This window comes from Crassostrea angulata, chromosome 2 (genome assembly GCF_025612915.1).
Source record: "Crassostrea angulata isolate pt1a10 chromosome 2, ASM2561291v2, whole genome shotgun sequence".
Taxonomy (NCBI): Eukaryota; Metazoa; Mollusca; class Bivalvia; order Ostreida; family Ostreidae; genus Magallana; species Magallana angulata.
The window spans coordinates 54,802,575-54,825,265 of NC_069112.1; the positions used below are offsets into that span (position 1 = coordinate 54,802,575).

At 33.4% G+C, this 22,691-nt stretch overlaps 2 protein-coding genes across 2 annotated transcripts; one reads left to right on the top strand and one right to left on the bottom strand.

Annotated features, from left to right (window-relative positions):
- Positions 1 to 409: 409 nt before the first annotated feature.
- Positions 410 to 9,005, bottom strand: LOC128173176 (tetratricopeptide repeat protein 23-like). The gene is made up of 12 exons (XM_052838889.1): positions 8,909 to 9,005; positions 6,542 to 6,716; positions 6,001 to 6,178; positions 5,581 to 5,704; positions 4,762 to 5,044; positions 4,231 to 4,357; positions 3,726 to 3,808; positions 3,119 to 3,204; positions 2,536 to 2,663; positions 2,040 to 2,189; positions 1,822 to 1,904; positions 410 to 1,151 (listed from the first exon to the last, which is right to left on the bottom strand). Exons 2-12 carry the CDS (start codon positions 6,682 to 6,684, stop codon positions 1,028 to 1,030), a joined length of 1,509 nt encoding a protein of 502 aa, XP_052694849.1. The 5' UTR covers positions 6,685 to 6,716; positions 8,909 to 9,005; the 3' UTR covers positions 410 to 1,027.
- A 97-nt stretch (positions 9,006 to 9,102) lies between these two features.
- Positions 9,103 to 17,311, top strand: LOC128173177 (WD repeat-containing protein 61-like). Its single transcript, XM_052838890.1, has 11 exons — positions 9,103 to 9,232; positions 10,658 to 10,685; positions 10,909 to 11,014; positions 11,801 to 11,886; positions 12,406 to 12,492; positions 13,081 to 13,229; positions 13,855 to 13,948; positions 15,706 to 15,799; positions 16,214 to 16,306; positions 16,558 to 16,636; positions 17,147 to 17,311. The coding sequence occupies exons 1-11, from the start codon at positions 9,206 to 9,208 to the stop codon at positions 17,237 to 17,239; spliced, it is 936 nt and encodes a 311-aa protein (XP_052694850.1). The 5' UTR covers positions 9,103 to 9,205; the 3' UTR covers positions 17,240 to 17,311.
- Positions 17,312 to 22,691: the final 5,380 nt, after the last annotated feature.

Here is a 22,691-nt window from a genome sequence, read left to right on the forward strand (position 1 = left end):
GAGACTATGAGGGCAACATAATGATTTGTTGGACAGGAAATTGTAGAATTAAATGTTGCCAAAGGCTGAGGGCAACATTTCTGTCGGACGGTCAAAGAAGTCACATATTGCCCTCGTACCCGATCCATAACTGTAACGCTATTCAATTTGAATATTTTAAAACAATGATTATATTTTGAATATGAAAATATTACTGGTACAAAATGTACTGGATTTGCATCAAAATGCCCAAGGGCGAAGTCTTGTGTAGAGATGTTTTAAGCTTGTGTAGTTTAAAATATATGTTGATTAATTTGACATAATTTAATATTCAAGACCAAAAAAAAAAAAGAGAACAATTCACCAGGGATAAAATTAAACAATATAATAATATATTATCTCTTCACATTAAAAAAAACCATACTCTTGCTAAAAACATTTTATTAGAAGAATGACAAAAGCTGCACTCAATGTCATGTACATGATTAAAATTTATAAATAATAATTATTTAATTTTTCAGGATATTTATCAGTTACTAAATCTGAATGGTATAACTTTTTAAAACACTGGCACAATTCTGTAAAATATGTTTCTTTCTTAATGAATAATAATAATGAATAATAATGTTATTTTCACCCGTCTAACACTTGCAGCTTCACTCTGTATTGAATTCGTCAAGACACAGTTGTCTTTATTAAAAAGAGAAATAATTTGAGACATTGAAATTCACCCAGAGGCGAAATTATAATGGGGCAAATATTTCCCTGTATACCGTACTACATGTAAAGCATTTTTGAAGATTTGATGTACCTTGTTTCCTATAGAAGAACTATAAATATCCTTGGCGGATTTTCATTAAGACAATATGAAAAAAGAAAATTAGTATTAATACTAACTTGCATATTTTATGCGAATCAGATAACTACATGGTAAATTTCCACTGTCTAAACAAAGACTTAATATAGAGAAAAATATTGATACTAATTTACATAAGTTATGCTAATTAGATAACTAGTCATGGTTTGTACTGGTAATAATTTTTTTCATTCAATCAAAAGCTGCTTTACATCCTCCAAGGTTCTGGCTGCCTTTCACAATTGCGTTAAATTTTGGTCTCTTCTTTAGTTCATCTCCTTTACTCAACACAACTTGATTGGAAATCCCAGGAGTTCTAAAAATAAAAGAGGGAGTTATTGATAACCGCTTAGAGTTGATGAACGATGTGCGTAGCAATTTGAGCAATTTGGAGCAAATGTGTGGATCCTGAAAATGGTGGGGTGGGGGGTGGGTGGTCAAAGTTTAAATTTTCCAGGAACCACTATGATCCAAATAAATATTTCACTAATATAATTAAGTCTTCTTCTAGATACTTTAAATATAATATATTTTAACTTGTGAAAGAAATAAAATATGATAAAATTTAATCAAATCAGATTCTCTTCAGTTACAAGTTGCAATACGAGTACTGCATATATCTTATTTTATGCTAGTACCTACTTAGTTTCCAGATAATTTTTTCCATTAAATTCAAATTGCATTCACTGAACAATTTGAAGAAGGAAAGGAGGAATGAGCGTATAAATACAATGAAAACATATGGCAGGACCGGAAATCGAACCCAGGACTCTTGCAACTCTATCAGGAGCTCTACCACTGAGCTATCATGGTGAAAGCCATGGTCCATTTAGCCCAAACTACTACAAATTTTTACAATTTCATATAGATCACAGCGATCTGAAAATTTAAAATCCCCAAGGAGTGATTCTAACGATCTTGCACAGATATTAAATCTTTGTGTTTAATGAGGAAATTAACTACAGCGACTGTCCATTTTTACGTACGCCATTAGGATATCAATCGTTCTCTCTGTATCCTTTGCCTTCTTGTGACCTTTCCCCAAAACGAGACACTCGATGTCATGACACTAAAAATAGAAGTCGGGAAAATTAAAACTTAAGAAAACAACATAGCAATGGGGAATTAAAATTACTGCTGCAAAATATCACCAATCTCTGAGCACCAAGTGATGTGCAAATTTTGTAGATATAGGAATAAACACCTTTTTGTAAGTTTTCAGGGCTTTTGGGATATTGCCCTGGGACAGGTGTATGGAGGCCATCATTTTGTATGTGTCCGACACATTTTCTGAGTAGTCACCATAAACTTCGCATTTATCTTTCACACTGGAGGAGAGAAGGCTGAGTGCTTCCTGTAAAATCAAATGAATAGAAAAAAGATAGATAAATGAGTTGAAATTTTACGATTACTTCTGATATTTTCAATTCTGTGCTCCCTCTCACCCCCCCCCCCCCCCCCCAACAAAAAAAACCAAACCACATGGTGGGGTACACGAGAACAATTTAAATACTCTTTTATTCTCAGTAAAATCATCAAACCATATCTAAAACTTTTGTTTTTAAACTGACCAATCGGAGAAGAGATTATGATGCATAGTACTTAAAAAAAAAATTGAATAAAACAAACCATACCTAAAAATGTTCTAAATGAGCATAAAACTGACCAACCAGAAAAGAGATTACAATTAAATAACTTACAGCGTTCCTGTCCGTTCTGATGTAGAGCCGCGCTAGTTCATCTTGGACCAACAGTGTCTGTTTGTGGTGCGGACCGTGAATCATTTGGCAAGTCGCCAGACTTTCATTCATGTATTTTTCAGCGGCAGCTGCAATTTTATTTTGAGAAAAAAAATATTATTCATAAACGTGAAATTGTCAGTACCCTTTAAAGGTTTGTAGATCTGCATTTTAAACTCTGAATTATACAAATGTTGACTGGGGTTGAAGGCAACTTTGGTCATGTTAGCCCCCAAGGAAAAAAAATATTGTCCAACAAAAAACAAAGGAGTTTGTAAAATTGGACTCTTATTTGCTTTTAAGTAATCTCCTTTATGTTGATAAAGTCATCTACCCTATGTTGGTGGCTGTCATTTTTTATCTTAAAAGTTTCTCCCTTATGTTGAGTTTGTTCTCTCTATATTAAAAGTCATCTCCCCTATAATTCTAAATCAAGAGTCATCTCCCCTTGATGCTAAATTAAGAGTCATCTCCCCTTGATTCTAAATCAAGAGTTATCTCCCTTATGTTGGGGGTGTACAACATTAACAACTGAGTCCTTCACCTTCACCATCTTCGTCCCCTGTACTGCTGTATGCCTGGGCCAGGGCCAAGGAGGTGTCAATCAACTGGGCATGGCCATCCTTGTAACTATAGCAGCACAAATTAACAAAATCAAATGTACAATTTTTACATCAATTTTAAATAATGGTTTTACGTTAAAAGTTAAAAGGGCTGTTACTCATTACTGGTATTCAATCGGTCCATTTCAACAAAATTTTTGAAAATTGGTTTTTTTATAGACATAGATTAAAACTTGTAAAATCTACTGGGTAAAATTAAAATAAGACTGGAATTAATATGTTCTGCTATGATATTCTGTACAAGCAATGCAAGTCGATCTCATACAAATTAGATTTATATTGACATGATATACCTTTTTATTCTTGCCAATTTGAACAAAAATAATGGATGCATGAAAAATATTTTCACAAATATAGCAGTAAAATCAGAATATCTTGATGTATTCTGTTGATTTATGTTTGTACCCATACTTTCAATTACAAATCATGGTTATTCATGATAGTTTCTTATTTCAACAACTTGTACTCATAAGGATGGGGGTGGGTCCAATGGGTGGAGGAGAGAGGCTTGTCTGTAGATCTACTTACTGTGAGCCAGCGATGGAATGTGCCTGAAGAAACATGTCTATGGCTCTCTCATGATTTGCGTATCTTCCTTTACTCTGTTCCAAGTTTCTCGGTCAAGGATTATACATCAAATATCAGTCCTAAACATATTTAAATGCTTAAATGGAGAGAGAGAGAGAGAGAGAGAGAGAGAGAGAGAGAGAGAGAGAGAGATGAGAGAAAGACAGTCAGACAGACGGAATTAGCAGCATTAAAGTCTGTGGTTCAAAACAAAAGAAATAATGACATAAACTGCATGTGTGTATTGAGCAAAATAAGACAGACAACTACATTGTAATTATTCTTTTATCAACACAACTTAATCCGTTTATAAATTACCATTTCTTGACAAATTACTATGATCCCAGTATATAATGTAGCAACTATATATGTTGCATGAAAATTTTTGACATCGTACGTCATGAAATAAAAAATTGTGTAAATTTAGACACATGGTAGAGTTCAAAGTTTAGTGGTCAAAGGATATTTTTCCACACTCCTGATACACAGGGATCAAAAGGATGGAGTCGTCGCCATAGCGATCCTCCATCAGCTTCAGGAGTTTGTCGTACTGAGACGAAGCCAATGCATACTTCTTCTGTTTCCATTGTAATCTGCATGCAAAAACAAAAAGTGTTAAATTAAAGCCATTATTTATGATATTTTTATTGGAATCTAATAAAATATTATATTTTTAATTAGATACATTCAAATTTGTCTTTCAATTTGGAAATCCATGTTTTGGAGCTATTTTATATACTGTTTACTAAATGATCAGAAAATAAATATTTTTTTGATTACAAAATTAAAATCCATTTCATTTCATTTTATGTTTTCATACATTATATATGAAATGAATTTTTATATTTTTTCTTCAACCGTAACATATTGCTAATTAAAGTGAGTCGCCACAAATTCTTAAAGTCTTTGGTAGTACTTTCTGGAAAACAAAATAATAAGAGGATCTGAAAAAAATCAGAATTGCATTATCTCTCTTCCCATAAATTTCCCATGATACCTTGCAGTGGCTTGCGTGAGCTTGATCTCGTAATCATCCAGCTGGTTGTCGTCCACACAGGACAGCTTGTTCAGCTCGCCGATCACTTTTTCCGTCTTGGCCAACATCTGATCCGCTTCGTTGTACTTCTTTAATGCGGCCATAGCCCGGCCCTGAATGTAGTAGATCTTGAAGAGAACGTCATAGATGTCCGCTTTCTCCTGGTCCGTCGTGTAGCTAGTCACTGAATTCAACATGATGGATTTGGCGTTTTCTGTGTGATATTCTGCCTGTACTGCATAACCTGAAATAGATAAAATGGAAATTTTCATCAATTACTACACCCTATATGGAATTAAGGAATTACCCAAAGTTTCCTTATATGGAATTAAGGAATTACCCAAAGATGCGGAACTTTTTACCTACTTGCTAGCAGAATTTATATTTCTAAAATTTTGGTGTCAAAGGATAGTTTTGCTGAATGAAAGACTCCTTTAAAAAATTGTACATTGTTTGAACCTTAGATTTGAATGGTCAATTCTGGGGGGATATTAATTCTTTGAATATTTATCTAACACATGTGATGGGTAGTTGGGTACATTTGCTTTTTATTGACTACTTTATTACTAATACATTGCACAAGAACTTTTTGATAGCATGTCAATAAAATACAAAACGATGTCCAATGATTTCACTTTGGAATAAATTTTGGAAAAGAAGGAACTGTTGAAAACATAACAGCAGCTGCTTTTCTTTCCAATACTAGTAGGCATGCAAAGTTCAAAACAGTTAAAATTAAATTCAATGTGAATGACAAAGCAGAGCCCGTCTGACACTTACTTTTCAGATCCAGATAGGCTTCTGCCAGATTGGCATGACAACGAGCCAGCTTCCAGTGTCCGGCTCCATGCAGAATCCGGTTCAGAGCCAGACATTTGGTAAGCTCTGTGATGACTTTATCCACCTGTAATAATCCATTCATCTGTTTACGGTACTGTAAGGTATGTTATGGTTCAGAGAACTGTTTACAGTACGGTAAGGTATGTGATAGTTCAGAGAATTGTTTACAGTATTGTAAAGTACAATGTATGTGATTCTAAAGGTAAAAATTGATATATCAAACATTGCTATCTTGAATACAATCAAATACAGCAAGATCTTCCTATCAGTATTTTCCACATGAAAAAAATCTGTACAGAAAACAATTAACGATATTTTCATCTCCGAGTCTGTAAAGATAAATTTTGAGAAAAAACTAACCTTGCCATTCTCTGTAAATCTCACAACTTTCTTTTCAGCAACTTTAAGCTTCTTGTCAGGGGGTGTCATGTCAATTTTGGAGCGGCCATTTTTGCGAGGGGATCGTTGTGACATTCTCTGACTTCTGTGTGTGGGAACGACGGACTCGTCGTCACTTTCATTATCTTCTGAGGCAGACCTTAAGATCAATGTAATTATGAGATGATTAAGAGAGTTGGTTATCTAACAAAAAGTAGCAAGTTAACAATTTGAACCAAACAAGCATTACCAAACAAACTCTGCTGATAATCAATAAATTTAGCAAAATTTTTCATTTCACCTCTAAAAACACTTTCAAGAAAAGAATATACTAATTCATGTAACTGTATACACAGATGCATGTATTTTCAACCAAGGTATTAAATCTTTCTCTATCACGATTACAAAAGATTTTGCCTGATTTTAAACCTGCAGCTCCTTTCTAAGCTATGTTTTAAATTCACCCTCTGGCAATTTGATTAAATGACTGGAAAGATTTATGTGTGTAGAGTTATCGCCTTACCATCCCTCGTCTTCAGAGTATTCGTCAGAGTCGTTATGATGTCGTCGAGGCGACCTTGAGGAGCCTGGGGTCCTGCTTCGACCTTTGACCTCTACAACCATTGGTCCACCCACACCAATCCTGAACTCTTCCTCATCAGACATTCTTCAATTCTTCAGTTTATATGAAATACCTCCTAAATTTTATAATTATTCATAGAAATTAGGAGTTTAACTTATGTCAATCTACTTTGAAGTAATGAATAAAAAAAAAAAAGAAACTTGTACTTAATCAAAATACTGTTGGTAGTAGTTTGTGTGTTTGGTAGCCCAAAGATCTACTTTTTTTCAGACAAACTATGGGTTTGTGTTAGTTGAAAAGAATTATATGTATTTATAGGGGGAAAGTCAATAATAAGCAATATTCACATTTTCCAAAGTCTTTGTCTGCAATAACCTTTGGGTTTTGTTGGATTTGATCATCCCTATCTTACTTGATCACCTCATATTACTCAGAGAATTACTCCTTACATAAATCTAAGTCAAAGGGTGCATGTGTTCTCATCAGCTTCCCTGTTATTCTCCCTTAGAGAAGAAGACAGTCAATGTGATAAAAACAGATCTTTGATGATCAATATTACATCTGAGCTACAAATCCTTAACCAGGAGCATTGAGAATCTGATTTTGATCAGATTGAATGAACAGGAATAGGGTTCATCTATCTTAGTGAACCCTCATATTTTGTTTCTGGAAAGTGTTTAAATGTTGGAACTATGCAGATCTTATACTGTCTTAGAAAGTATAATCTTACTGTGAGCAGGCTTTGCTCAGGTCACAGTAAGAATTCGTCCCATTTACTTGCAATGTAGCAGCCCCGAAGCGGATCAGCTTCGCGTCGAATTTAAGTCTGTTAAAAATAATCTGCAGGGGAAAAACAGATTTTCATACACTGCCTGCCATTTTGTTGGAAATCGCACTCAGAATGTCTAGGATTTTATCATTAACATGGGGACCGTAAAGAGCGAATTTTCAGATGTGATGATATAAGTGGCAGTGATTTCATTGCAAAAACAATGAATGTGGTAAAATGGGATTATAAAAGAGCAATATTGTAGGTATTTGAGACTAATCAGATGAAAATTTAGGCGAGATACAGCTTGATATATTTTTTTAAATTGCTATGAAGCAAGTATATGGGACGAATTCTATCGGTAAACCAGGTCCCTAGGACATCTGTCATTTTAACGATAGAACAATCTAATAACGTCTAATACTGTCTGTGCTTCAACTAATGATTTTACTCATGAATTTAAGATGCAGACATGATATCACAATGATTTTCAGACACTTGTGCATGCTTTCTACCCAAAGCTCACTAAAGAGAACACCCATTCTTGTAAGAGTCGCAAGCCATCAAAACCATTATAATACCAGGTCCAGTACAATCACTAGATTTAGCTACGTAGCTTGATTTACCTACATAGCTTAATTTACCTACCTAAAGTAGGTTTATTTAGCTACCTTTCTGCAATTTTGCATTTTATGTAAAACAGACAAAAAGTCGCAAGTAACTGTCAATCTATATTTGTTCTGTGTAGGTTTATAAAAGCAACTCACAGGAAAAATAGTAAAAACATCGCTGCGTTTGAGCAGTTTTAAGGAAAACATGCATTTCTATTGTTTGATTAACTGTATGACACCTTGTGTGCGATGAGGCATGGATAAGTGTGATTGCTTCATATTGTGCTGAATTATTACCAATTAATCATCATGTTAACCAGAACTGTTTTTCTTTGTTGTCCCATTTAGAAAATAGCTGTTTGGTAACACATAAACAGTTATACATAGCCCCAAAACTTTTAAAACTTTGACTGCATTTGCGCAAAAAGAGCAACAGTTTTAAGACTGATTTTTTTATGAATTGTTTTCAGATCAGTTCAAAGTTGAAAATTACTGCTGCACCTTTGTGCGACTGTTAGTACAAGTGCCAGTTTAAGACAAAAGTATGATTGAGTAGCTAAATAAACCTACTTCAGGTAGGTTAATAAAGCTATGTAGGTAAATCAAGCTACGTAGCTAAATCTAGTGATTGTACTGGACCTGAATACATGACTTAGGATTTTAAATATGCACTCTTTGTCCCAGTCTGGGTACTAGCGTAGGGACATTTGGTTTCCCTTTCATAACAAACGAAAACGTATCAATCATCTTACTTCCATTTACACCACAATTTTATAATGAAGGATACTTAGATACTGTCAGACTCATATATCATGACAAGCACCTGCTTTCATCATTTGCAAGTTCAGCATGTTCAAATCACACCATAAACGCGTGAAATAATTTCAGATAAATTACCAAAAACACTCTGTGAGAGAATAACTGTACCTAGAAGTGTGCTTTCTTGCTCAAAACCAGTGTATTTTCTAAAAGTGCTGCTTAGCAATACATTTGTTTATCTTCTTCTCCGCCATTTTGAATAAAAGATACTTTGTACTTAGAATCAAAGAAGATATTTATTATGCACAAGAATTTGAAAGTATTTTTACCTTTAAAATATCTAAGATCTTGACAAAAAATATTTAATTTTAGGCCTAATGTTTTACCTATTTAAGCGACAGAAAACGTGTTTTTCTACCGAGACATTTACTGTACGACTTATCTAATTGATGGATAGCAACAAACATGGCGAACACCGGTCTCTCACAACTGGTAACTTTTCTCTTTCATTTTCCTGTATCTGTCTGTGTTTGTGTCTTCAAATGAGTCAGATGATATCATCGACTGGACCTTTCCATAAATTATTTTTCAGAAAATCAGCAAGTAATATTGCTAATAGTTGCAGCAAAAAGTGTTTAAGAATACAGTACAGGCCAGCTACTTTCTTCTGTATAGCAATAAGAAAATGTTTATTTATTTTTAGTTTGAGTAGTTTTATAGATATAACCAAAAATATGGATGCATCTAATACATATGCTTATATGATTTAGTCAGGAATCATTCCATATTGCAACCATCTGACCATTTACATGAGGAAGAGTAGCATTAGGTGAAAGCATTGTCTTTAATCAGGAACCCCAATTATGGCCCTTGTATCAAAGACCAATCCACACTTTACAAAAGTTATGTCCCTTGGCCGCCATCTTTGGGGAAAATCCCATATATTTCTCACAGTAGCCTTTGTAGTTTAGAGGGTTGTAACTTCGTCATTTGACATTAGAAATTGGTTTCCTCTGCCCCAAGTTGGGGCAACCCACACATCGAAGGAATAAATTAAATTCTAAGAGATTTCTTCACAGGACGCCCAAATATTTGGTTGCATAAAGAAGGGAAAAGTTGTTTTTTCCCTTTTGACCTTTGGGTTGACCCCGCAAAGGGGAACAACTTTTACAAAGTGTGGATTGGACTATACAATGTCATATAAGTCAAGTGCTCTAACACTGCATCAACATTCATTGCCAAGTCATTTGTGAAACTGAATCATTCAATTAAAACTAAAAGTATGTAAAAGTAAACTCGAGATCTGAGAGATAAAGCACAGGCTGCAGCATGTGTTGTGGGTTAATTTGTAACAGGATTGGGGCAATAAATACTGACCAGACCGAGATTCGAACCCAGGTCCCCTTAATCTCTAGTAAGATGTTCTACCTACTGAGTTATCTGGCACCAGGCTGCAGTTGAATCAGTCTGTCGATTCTTCCCCCTTGAATGATTAATTTCCCACTGACAGGAGATAACCTGTCAGTTTCAGGGGCTTACACTGTAATGGGATGGGAAAAATAATTATTGACAAGACTGGGATTTGAACCATGACTTGAATTGATTTGATTTGAATCTCTAGTCAGGTGCTCTACCAACTGATATGATAGCTGTTTTCAGCTATCTGATGCTGGCTATCAAACTTGTCCATCTCACAGGTTTAATTCCTGGTTAATTCACGGATTTTTATTCTCTTCAAAATTTTGGCTCCTATGATGTAACATGTACAAGATTGAGACTTCTTACATTGAACTGAGTGAAATTTGGAAACTAATAGTATATAATAACATGTAAGCTGAGCTATAGGTTCATAATATAATTTTAAATCGATATACTTTCAGTTTGTGTTTCAAGATATATTTTTGTCTTTTCTTGCAGTACTCGATAATATTCAAACAGGAAAATGGTGAGTTAATTCCTTGAAACTAATCTAAAAGCTGATAAATGAAAAATGATTCTTCTATTTATAACAGATTATAGCAGATTTTACAAATAATTTGAATATTTGCCTTATCTTTTTATACAAACCTCTCCTTCTCAAGGATTTTTATCAATTTTTTTTTTTTTTAAATGGCCAAGCAATTCTATTCAAGTCATTAAATGCATTTTTTATTTGTTGTTGTCGTTAGCTCATGAGGACAGTATCTGGAGCTGTGCATGGCAGCAGAGTGATAGAGACCGGTCAGAAAACATCATCACTGGGGGCATCGATGACCTCGTCAAAGTCTGGAAATGGTGAGGAGGAAAATTGCATTATGTCCTTATATTGTGATAATATTATTGCTTGTAACTTAAGTTAGAAATATTAGCCCCAATTTTAGTTTGGCCTCTTTTAAGACTGGACAAATATAAAAACAATATTGAAAATGCTGTATTGATTAGAAAGAATATCCATCAAAAGCTGTGTCTGGGCAAACTCAAGACTGAGTTAAAGCATTTTCAAGTATAGAAGGGCCCCCCCCCCCCAAAAAAAAAAACCATGGGGCAAAAATAACAATGTATACAGAATTTATAGACTGATATTTACCCATATGTATACAGTGAGACACACATATTTTATAATCAGAAGTTGATTCCTATGTGCTTGCACAGTAATCAGGATTTTAAATAAAAGATTGAGAAATATAAGAACTTTTTTTTTTGATCCAATGTATAGCAGGGGTAGAAACTCCCAAAATATACAACTTGCAAATAGGGAGTTCCAAAAAATGAAATTGATTTCACCAGGTTACACGCAATTTTAGAATGTTACTAGCTTTATTTACCAAAAAATCTACAGTGCTATTATCCATTGATATCTGTGTGTTGTGGACGTCTAATGATATCTATTGATATCTGTGTTGTGGATGTCTACTGATATCTATTGATATCTGTGTGTTGTGGATGTCTACTGATATCTATTGATATTTGTGTTGTGGATGTATATTGATATATGTGTGTTGTGGATGTATAATGATATCTATTGATATCTGTGTGTTGTGGATGTCTAATGATATCTATTGATATCTGTGTGTATTATAGGACAGGAGAAAAGCTGGAGCTCAGACATGTCCTTGAAGGTCATCAACTCGGGGTCGTTTCTGTGGATATGAACCTGAGTGGCACATGTAAGATTATTTTAAAGTTAAGCTCCCGGTAAAGAGAGTAATATCAAAGTTGGATTCAAATACATAAATGATCAAATTGATAGTTGATGAATCCATAGATTTTTGATAAAGAAGTTTAAAATGATAGTTGTGATTTTAATACTAAATGTTACTGGTTCCAGTTTATTGGAATTCAGTCTCCAAAAAGTCAACATGATGCTAAACAGAATCAAATACAGGACAGCACATTAGCTGTTCTCAATAACGCTCAGTATTGTTATCCTGGATGATGAAAAAAAATTGTATTTTGAGACCCTGTCAATAACCTCAATACTTTGATTCCCCAAATTCAGAACAATGTTTAGGGGTATGATACAAATATGTAGTTTGACATATACATGTATATGAAAAAAAGAAAATCAATTTGAAAACCTTGTCAGTAATCTCAGTACTTTGATTCGCCAAAGTCAGAACAATGTTTAGGGGTATGATGTATGAGGTTGTGTAACACTTACATTTGTGTGACTTGGATTGTTTCAGTGGCGGCCTCCAGTAGTCTGGACAGTCACGTCAGGGTGTGGGACGTGGACACGGGTAAATGTATCAAAAGTATGGAGGCTGGACCAGGTAAGTCATCACAGAAATTACATCTACAGTAAAACACGCTTATAACGAAGTGCCAGGGACGGGCGATTTTACTTTGTTAGAAATAACATAATTCATTATATCCGTCAAGTTTATTGTGAAGTAATAAAGGGAATGAAAATCCCTTAATTATAAATGTGTTCGCTATAACTGTGTTTTGCTGTACCTGTTTGGTATCAAACAAGTCATTTTAGACATAATGGAGGGGAAAGATATTATCAGTAAAAATTATAAATTACTTAATGTACTGCTAGATCTTTTTTCTGTCTTTTATTGGCATTTGCAATCTTCTCTCTTTTGAAATAAACAATATTTACTGAGTGTTATTATAGGTAAGCTTTACATTTCAAGTTCAAGGAGAGAGAGAGAGAGAGAGAGAGAGAGAGAGAGAGAGAGAGAGAGAGAGAATTAATTGTTTCAATGGATAATTTCATTATTCATTACTATAAAACCAATATTACAATGTTGACTTTTTGATATGAACAGATGATGTAAAAAAGGAAATATGCTTTTTGAAATAAAACCTTTGTGTTGTGCACCTTGTTGTAAGTGATGATCATTCCATTGCAGTGGATGCCTGGACTATCAGCTTTTCGCCAGACTCCCGATTTTTAGCAACAGGAAGCCACAGCGGAAAAATCAACCTGTTTGGGGTGGAGTCAGGACGTAAAGAAGAATCTCTGGACATCAGGGGAGGGTTCACTCTAAGTATTGCTTATGTAAGCATCTCATTGCTGAAGTTCAGGTCTCAGACAAATTGACTGTATGTTTTCTCTATATCTGTTCCTTTTTATTCAGTTTTCTTTCTATCTGTTTTCATGGTTTTCTCTCTATCTTGTTTAATTCCATTTTCTCTCTATCTGTTATCATTCTGTTTTCTCTCTATCTGTTTTCATGGTTTTCTCTCTATCTTTTATCATGGTTTTCTCTATCTTTTATCATTGTTTTCTCTCTATTTGTTTTCATGGTTTTCTTTCTATCTGTTATCATCCTGTTTTCTCTCTATCTGTTATCATTCTGTTTTCTTTCTATCTGTTATCATTCTGTTTTCTCTCTATCTGTTTTCATTCTGTTTTCTCTCTATCTGTTTTCATTGTTTTCTCTCTATTAGTTTCCTCTATTTGTTTGTTTCTCTCTCCATCTATTTATCTTACTTTGCAATCTTTTTCTCTTTGATAATTGAAATTAGAAAATTATCTCAAAATTGTTTCATAACATGTATTGGCAAACTTATAAAGATGATGTTTGAATTTTTTTTCCCCTTCTTTTATTGAGTCTGCAGGGTTTACCCGGTACATGTAATTAATTTTTGTCTTTATTCATTTGAATTTTCTTTTTATCAAGAGCCCTGATGGGAAGTTAATTGCCTCTGGTGCTATAGACGGAATCATCAACATATTTGACACACAGACTGGTCGATTAATACATACTCTGGAAGGTAGGCCTTAGATTATTGAATTATCTTCAGTTCAAGTCATATTAGATACATACCGTATTAAGAATATAACCCACCTTAATTTTTCATCCAATCAGCAGTCTTTAAATATTCTTTTAAGTGAGATATATCTAATTGCTTAGAATTTCTCTTAGTTCACAGCTACATCATATTTTCAAATGACAGCTTAGATAACCGTAAACAAAAGAGAGATAATGTCTGATTGGTGCAGAACTTTTGATCATCCAATGAAAAAGTGGGTTAGGTTCTAAGTTAGTTAGATTATAGTCATTCACTTCCTTCCTAATTGCTAAAATTTTACATAATATGATCAAACTGTTACATATTCAAATATGAATCTATTGTAATGGATTGTGCAACTGCTACAATTTGTGGAGACTTACACAAACTTTCCTTGATATGTCATTTTCTTAAAGAAACAATTATTTGAGGATAAACTGTGTGTGCTGGAAAGTAGAAAGTTGAAGGGGTGATTTATAAAGTACCCATAGAATTAATGATGGTCGCCTATAGAATGATTCCAAAGTGGGATGTAATAATATTAAAGGTTTCTAGTATAGAAAAAATGTATCAGATTATTATTTTCATGCTTGCTTAACTATTTAAAAAGGTTTTTCCCAAAAAAACCTCTCTCCTTATATGGATATTCAATCTTTTTTGTGGTTTTAGAAATCTGGAAATTTCACGACAGGGACACAAATTTTATTTGTTGTTGATTTAATTAAAATTTCAACAACAATAACCAATTTCTACACTTTAAATTATAGGATTAACAATTGACTTCTTATTTTTGTATATCCATTGTTTTCAGTAAGTCCCTTGTTTTCAAAAAGATATATAATGTGTTTTGAAAATTATTGGGTGTAAATAGGAATCTTCCAATCCTAGTTTTGAACTGCTCATATTAAATATTTTCATAATTCATAAACCGATCAAAGAGTTGTCTTTCTTGCAAGAAAAAATAACAATTTTTTGTAAATGAAAATCTTCCAACACAGACTTTGAACAGCTCACAATTAAAGGGTTTTCTTTCTTTGTGGATACTTTCATCCCTTATTATTAAAACAGAAATATGATAATTGTACCCAGAATATGATTTAAGGAGAATTGTATTTATTGCTGGACACCTTCATTGACTTATTAAAAAATCAAATTGTAAGAGGGTTTATATAGGTTGTACTTGTTACCCAATCCAGTTGAATATCAATAAACTATGTTTGAATTAAATTAAATGCATGCATTGTGGAATTAGTAGAATTTGTAATGACTCAATTTTTGCATTTTCTAGGGCATTCTAAATAATTACAGCTTCATTTCCTCAATCATATATTAAGTAGATATGCAAAATAACATCCCCACAAACAAGTAGAAAACTGCACTAGCTGCAGTTTTGTTTTTGGAGAGAGAGAAATATGTCAGAATAGAAAAAAAATCAGAAGGCTACATTTTCGCAGCTACACAGGTAAAATTGCAACATATATTCTCAACATAAGTTTCTGGTAACATATGTTGAACATATGAATTTTTCACAGCATATGTTGGAAAAATATTGTTAACATGATTGTTTTAAAAAATATGTTAAACATATTATGATAGACTCAAAACATATGTTTAACATATATTTGTGGTAATCATATTTGAATCAACACATGATGAAATTTTTACCTGTGTATAGGTTAAGTACAGCAGTATGTGACTTTATGATTAAGAGGTGATTGAACCGGTTTATTCTAATCCAGGTCACGCTAAGCCGATCCGGTCACTGTGCTTCTCGCCAGATTCCCAGCTGTTAGTGACCGGCTCCGACGACAACCAGATCAAGATCTACGATGTGTGAGTGATCTATACATTGTATGGCTGACCTTCATTTGTATTTAAGTCATCCACTTTTGTCTGTAAACTCTTGTGAAGGGAGAACTTTCATGTGTATTAAGATAATCCCCGTTTTCCTCAGTTGATTCTTACTTATAAACTTATCCTTTTTTTTGCAGTTTGTGTTTTTTCCATTGTATTCCATCATTTTAATTCATCATTCTTTAGTACTCTTCCAAATAAAGTTCAATTATGTTTTTTAATAAGTGAAAGTCATAGCCTTATTTTAAAAAATCTTAAAAAATACATTATCCTAGATTTTTATTCTTCTCCGAGATATTCTGGTAAAATCCCCAAAATATAATACAATGTTCCATAAAATGACACTTTATATTAGTTGTGTTGATTATTATTTTTATCTCTTGTAAAATATAGGCAGCATGCTAACTCAGTCGGAACCCTCTCTGGACATGGATCCTGGATCCTCAGTGTGGATTTCTGTCCGGATAACACCCACTTTGTTTCCAGGTGTGTAATTGACAGGCTTTGTTAAAAAATATGTATAATGCAGAGTTTGGTCTTTTTTTAAATATGTCTGAAATTTTGCAAGACTTTATGGAATAAGGAATGAAAACTGTTTACATTATGCTAGTTATGTGCCCATTATAATTGGAAATAAAACCTTTAACTCAGGAAATGGAATGAAAAATTCTGGATTGAAATATTTGATTGATTGATTAACTGATTTTAATAAAAGTAAATCGTTTCTTGACCTACAGTTCCTCAGACAAGACAGTGAAGATCTGGAACGCTGGCAGCAGGCAGTGTGTACACACATTCTACGATCACTCGGACCAGGTGAGTGTGTGAAGACAGAAGAAGGAAATCTCTCTTTCCACAAGACCTCTCTCTAATTCTCTCTGTCTCTCTCTCTAACCACCAGGCAAAATAGTTTTGTTTCATAGTAATTAGTGTTTGTATTACAATTTTTCTGTGTTTTGTTATAAATTGCATGTCCTACTGTCATTATGTCCTTATGTTCTGTTGCACAGCCTATGTTCTACTCTTGCACTTTCTGTTCTATAGTATATGTTCCACTCCTTGCATGTTCTGTTCTACAATCTATGTATGTTCTTGTATGTTGAATCACTCCTTGTATGTTCTGTTCTACTGTTGATGGGCTACTCATGTCCTTACTTTCTGTTCTTTAGTATGTGTTCTATCATAACAGTTTACTTATTTCTCATTCCACATTGTATGTTCTCCTTATGTTCTTTCACAGTGTAGGTTCTACTCTATCAGTGTCTTTATGTTGTGTTCCATATTTTATGTTCTACTTTAACATAGAACTTTTGTTCTGTTCCACAGGTATGGAGTGCCAAATACAACAGTGCAGGGTCCAAGATCGTGTCCGTGTCTGACGACCGGGCCGTCCACATCTACGACTGTCCACCCGTGTGATGTCATCACTATTGTTACATCATCATCTCATTCATCATCAGACTTATCCTGTGAACTAAAAAAAAGTGGTGTTTCTTTCAAATCCCACATTTGGGTGTTTTTAATCACACATTGCTTTGTGTGTGTGTGAAATTTATCGGAAAAAATGTACAGACATTGAAAGAAAGCTTTTTATGCTGAATTGTTGAAGTACTTTTACACATGATGAATTGTGGAATTGAATGTTGCTTAGGTAAAGCCTTGTCATCAAATAAGACATTTACTGCATTGTTATGTATACATATGGATCTTTATGAATTTAGACAATCTGAAGTTATTTTTTACTTGTAAAAAGTACTGTATGACTCATGAAATGAATATAATGACATTACATGTATTAGGGAAAATCCCATTCATACAAAATATTTTAACAAACAGAAACATTGATAAGATTTGTAATGGAAGGGTATTATAAAAAAAAATAGGCAGATTTTCTGTGAAAATATCAAATGATATTTTTAATTGATCATTCCTTATAAAAATGAACATTGAGGAAATAAAATTAAATGAAAAAATAAAGTTACGCCTTTGTGTTGCACGTTTTTTTTTCTCCTCAAATTTTTATATCTTCTCTGCAAGGATTGGAGAATATGGAAAAATTAGCATGTTAAAGAACATTGCTGCAATGCTTTTTAAAAAAAAATTCAGTAATTAAATATACACCGGATATTTATATGAGAAAAGAACATAATGAAAATTGGGTTTAATTGCTCTTCTGTCACAAAAAGAACTTAAGTAAATGTGTAAAGGTTAAAAGAGTTGAATATGCGGTAAGAAAAAAAATTTAAAGAGCAGAAAAAATCTGCTGTAAGAAGTGGTTATATTATTTAAAAATGATGAAGATTAGTTCATCTAATTTTAATTGCTAATTAGAAATACTAATATTTCTTAATTACCCTTGTCAGCGAAACACGCCGAACTAACGAGGTGTAACCACATCACAGAGGAAATTCTAACGCGACACGCACGAGTTGTCACCGAGGCATCCAAAATTAATAATTGTTTTAATTGCTTACTGTAATGAAATAAAGGGAGACTCAGAAAATGAAAATGCATATATGCATCTCATCCTTTCTTTTTTCGGGGGGGGGGGGGGGGTATGCATTATTTTCTTTCCTGATAAAATCTCCTTAAATTTTAACATAACTTTTAAAAGAACTGGAAAATAATTCAATGTCTCGCTTTATTTTCAATGCTTTTTAAATCCATCTTATATTCACAATTTCAATCACAACTTTAAAACAAAAATGTTAATTATAATTTAAAAGAAAGTAAATGTTGAGTTTAAATAATTTCTTAAAGCCGTAACACAAACTTCTTTCTTCAGGAAAAAATAAAATACGTGTACATTAATCTTAATTTTAATTTTTGGGAGATAATTTCTGAATTTTTATATTCAATGGATCCAATAGTCTAACTTAGCTGCAATTGAATGATGACTGGTCAGAGTTTCTTTTTATTTTAATTAATTTTTTTTTTTTTTGGGGGGGGGGGGGGGGTCGATCGTATCGAAATATCAATAGACACTATTTAGGATTTTAAAAGTTTGACTAAATTCGTCCCGGAAATACTAGTAACGTGACTGTATGATAAATATGTTACAGAAAAATGTGCTTTGCGCACCTTCAACGTAAGTGCATGTAATACCATACATACATACGTATTTAACTCACGTAAGTCATACGTATTTTATCAATCCATGTTAAACGCATGCGTACAACGTACATAAGTGATTATTTTAAAAAAACCCGTTTAACATACAATTTGCTGTATATATGTATTCATTGACAAAATTTATTTCTAACAGATTATGTAGTATTTTGAGAACCTGAACGCCAAAAATGAATATATGCAAAATAGTGGGGAAAAAAACTTTAAAACGTTTTCAATTTTTTTTTCAATATAATTTTTTTTATTATATGTATATACATGTGTCAACAAATCCATAAATATGAACATCAATAGATTTGTATATATACTTTAAAAAAAAGAGCCCCAACATTTTTTTGCTCCTCTCCACCAAGTCGCTGAGTTTTTTGGCATTACTATAAATCGTCATATGCTGATGGTGTCCACTGGGGCCACCTTTGGGTTGGAGATGCGAAAATGTGAAGTTGCGAATTCGAAAAGAATTAGCACAGCAACTTAGCTTCGCACGTTCATCTTCGCTCTTTGCCGTCGCATCTTCTAACTTTTGTATTCTAGCATATATTCGCCGTATAGGCGAAAGGGTAAAGGTGGAAATGCCCCAATCGGAGCATCTTCGCTAGCCAAAGTGTTTCGGTCCACTTTGCTCCACATTTATGCGGAGCAGAGTGGACCGATAACCCCTGGTTAGCGAAGATGCAATCGGAGGAGCACCATACCGATGGTGCTGATTTGTGTGTAGAATGTCTACCTCTCTACAGCGTTCAAAAACTTGATAGCTGTAGCATCTACTTAGTACATGTATATGTAGGCCAAACCTGAAACAAAGCTGGATACATGGTTTATGTGTCGATTATTGTAAGAATGGACACGTTATAAATTCTATGGTGAAGATTCATATTAAACTTTAATTTTAGGCTATGTAAATCAAATTATGGCGCATCTGAGAAAACAAACTTACATTGTACATGATTCAGTTGCAATGTATGACTATTCTATATGAATGAGCAAGTTATAAGGTGGTTTTTCCTGGTAACTCCATTTCGTTTTGAGGGTTTAGTTTCATTCATCGAACTTTAACAGTATTTGAATACCATTAGTGCATACTGCTAATTCATGCTCTAATATTTACATTTTCCAGTGTCTTTGTCTGTGATAACAGTACGAATCGATTTTGTAACGCATGATCCAATACATTTCATCAATGACTATTTCAATATTTAATCGTACAATTTCTGAAAATAATATATTAAATATAAGGGATCATTCATCGAATATTTTGAGGTGATCGAATACGTTGGACGTGATCAAATCTATCATAAAGCCATTCGGGCTTTATTGGAATTGATTACCCATGACCGTATTTGATTACCTCAAAATACTCACAGAACAATTTCTTATCAATGTTTTCTTAACAGTATGAAGCTATAGTAAACAAAAAATTCATTTCTGTGTAAACTCTTTTATGGGTCAAGACTCGAGAGGTCATATTTTTGTCGTCACAAATTTATGGGTTTGACGTTTGCACAAAGCATAAAAAAAACACGGAAAAATTTATTATTATGAACCTTTTGCATTTTTAAAACGTATAAATATAAGGAATGAACAGAAATGTTAAAACATTCACCGGAATATGAACTTGGTTGTTACGTGTTCAAATCTTTAGAGGAGTTAATAACATGACGGCCCAAGTTTACATCCCGATAAACGTTTTTACTTAGTGTTTATTTCTTTTAAGAATAGATATTGATAAGTTTTCTCTTCATTCCGTTCGTTAATTCACTAATTTTTATATTTTGTCATGACTTAATTATTTGATATATTTTTGGGACAAACTGATATACAAGCACATATATATAACATTCAGCATGTACATGTTCATCTATATGTATAATATACAAACATGTCAAACAGGCATCAATTCATAAATCAAATAACGCATTTTTTTCCTGTGAGAAACTTTCGTAAACACAACATTTTGCCAAGTGTCAATATACTTGTGACATTTCGTCCAATGTCAAATTTCTGACTTCTCGCGAGATCCCCGAAAACACTTCCTTCAACACCTCTGTTCGTTTTTACGATCCCGAATCCTTGTAAATGATTGTGTATAAAACAAAAGAAGTTTATTTTCTCCACTGCGCACTCATAAAAATCCCCTGCCCCCGTCTCCTGATTTATATAAATAAACATGTCAAGGGACCCACTCTTACGTGTCAAAGGTCAATCTGTCCTCGTGAACAAGAAACGAAAAAACTGTCGTCTGCGACAAGCCGAAATAATTGAAAACGCATTGGAGACTACAATCGTGTCGATTGATGACGTCAGAGATTCAAACCCTCAGGGGTGGTGTTAACACGGACCAATTGTCTCCGCCCCTTAAATAATATTAAAACAATCGACCTACTAAATATATGCATCTATGCGTACTATATAGTAGTATATTGTTAGGCCTGAAGCACGTGTTATTTTTGAAATACACAAAATGTAACAAGGGGCTCTCTTGTCTTTCCAGTGACACTTAGACCATTGAGGATGAAATAGTTCCGTCCGAGAGGAAATCTAAATCGGGGGGTAAACCAGAAATTAATCAAAAATTTCCTTTCTTTTTATTATATATTTTTTTGTTTTTCAATTAGAAAGGGGAAATAGAAGACACAAAAATGTTTTTATCGAGATGTAGTGCTATATTGTTTGTGATGTGTCTAAGCATCGGAGAAATTTCTTCACAGGTACGTACATGTATTAGACTTCTTTCATAATATTCTTTCCTTATTTTTTTTCTTTCTTTCTTTACGACTCTTGGGAGAATATTTCCTTTCTTTTAAACGCCTTAATTGAAGCTGTAAAAATTTTTACAGAAAAATATTTGAATTAAATTAAACTTTATCTCTTGGGATTTACAGCAGTATTGGGGGAGGGGGGGGGTAAGAATAATTAATATAAATTGAGCTACCTTGCCTTCCCCATCTTCCTTCCGATGAAATACATTCACGCAATTAATTCTATACTAGTAATTACCAAATCATGATGATCGTAATTTTGAAATGTATGATTTTAAGAGATGAGGTATTTCCTGACTATATCAACTTCCATTAGAGAGCGTTACGTGTGAATATTTTCTTTAATAAATGTAACTTTATGACCAAAAAAATATTTATATGAATTTTTTTTATAGGTAGATATGATGGGCAATTTATTGACTATCCAGCCTGCCTAATCGGCTGATTTAGGGTGGGTGGGTGACTGGAGTATTAAGGGGGCTCTATGGTCGTTGCCAATTTTAGGCTGTTTAAACCTCCTTTAAAAGAACACTGTGTAAAGGTACTTTGGAAAATTATCAAAATGCTAAAATGCTTTGTTTTTCTTTTATAAATGTCATATTTAGATACGACGTCTTTATCTGTGAAGCATTATTTAGAAAAGAAAATATACATATATTTTACGTTTTAAATTTGTGTATTTTCCGATATTCTTTTATAGAACTCTCCTTTAAAAGGAGTTAAATACAGTCTAAATAATGGCCACAAACATCGAGTCATCTTAATTAAGGTAGACCTGATGGTTAATTTGTTGACGGTACCACCCAGCCCCCTTAATGTAATAAGTATCTTGCTGTTACCAATCGAACACTAGGAACATAAAGACTTATATAATTCTGAATGAATTAAGGAATAGATGGAGAATGTCTTCTTGAAAAGTAAACGAAAATTGTAAGTTTTGAAAAGAAGGGCATTAGAAATATGTTTAAATAGGTGGTTAAGGT

Excerpts from the sequence above, each read along its gene's own strand:
- LOC128173176 (XM_052838889.1), bottom strand. The coding sequence starts at position 6,684 with ATGTCTGATGAGGAAGAGTTCAGGATTGGTGTGGGTGGACCAATGGTT. Across the intron at positions 5,705-6,000 it reads GATTTACAGAGAATGGCAAG|GTGGATAAAGTCATCACAGA; the intron begins GTTAGTTTTTTC and ends GGATTATTACAG. Across the intron at positions 3,809-4,230 it reads TGTATCAGGAGTGTGGAAAA|TTGGAACAGAGTAAAGGAAG; the intron begins ATATCCTTTGAC and ends TGACCGAGAAAC.
- LOC128173177 (XM_052838890.1), top strand. The coding sequence starts at position 9,206 with ATGGCGAACACCGGTCTCTCACAACTG. Across the intron at positions 10,686-10,908 it reads AATATTCAAACAGGAAAATG|CTCATGAGGACAGTATCTGG; the intron begins GTGAGTTAATTC and ends TGTTGTCGTTAG. Across the intron at positions 16,637-17,146 it reads TCTACGATCACTCGGACCAG|GTATGGAGTGCCAAATACAA; the intron begins GTGAGTGTGTGA and ends TCTGTTCCACAG.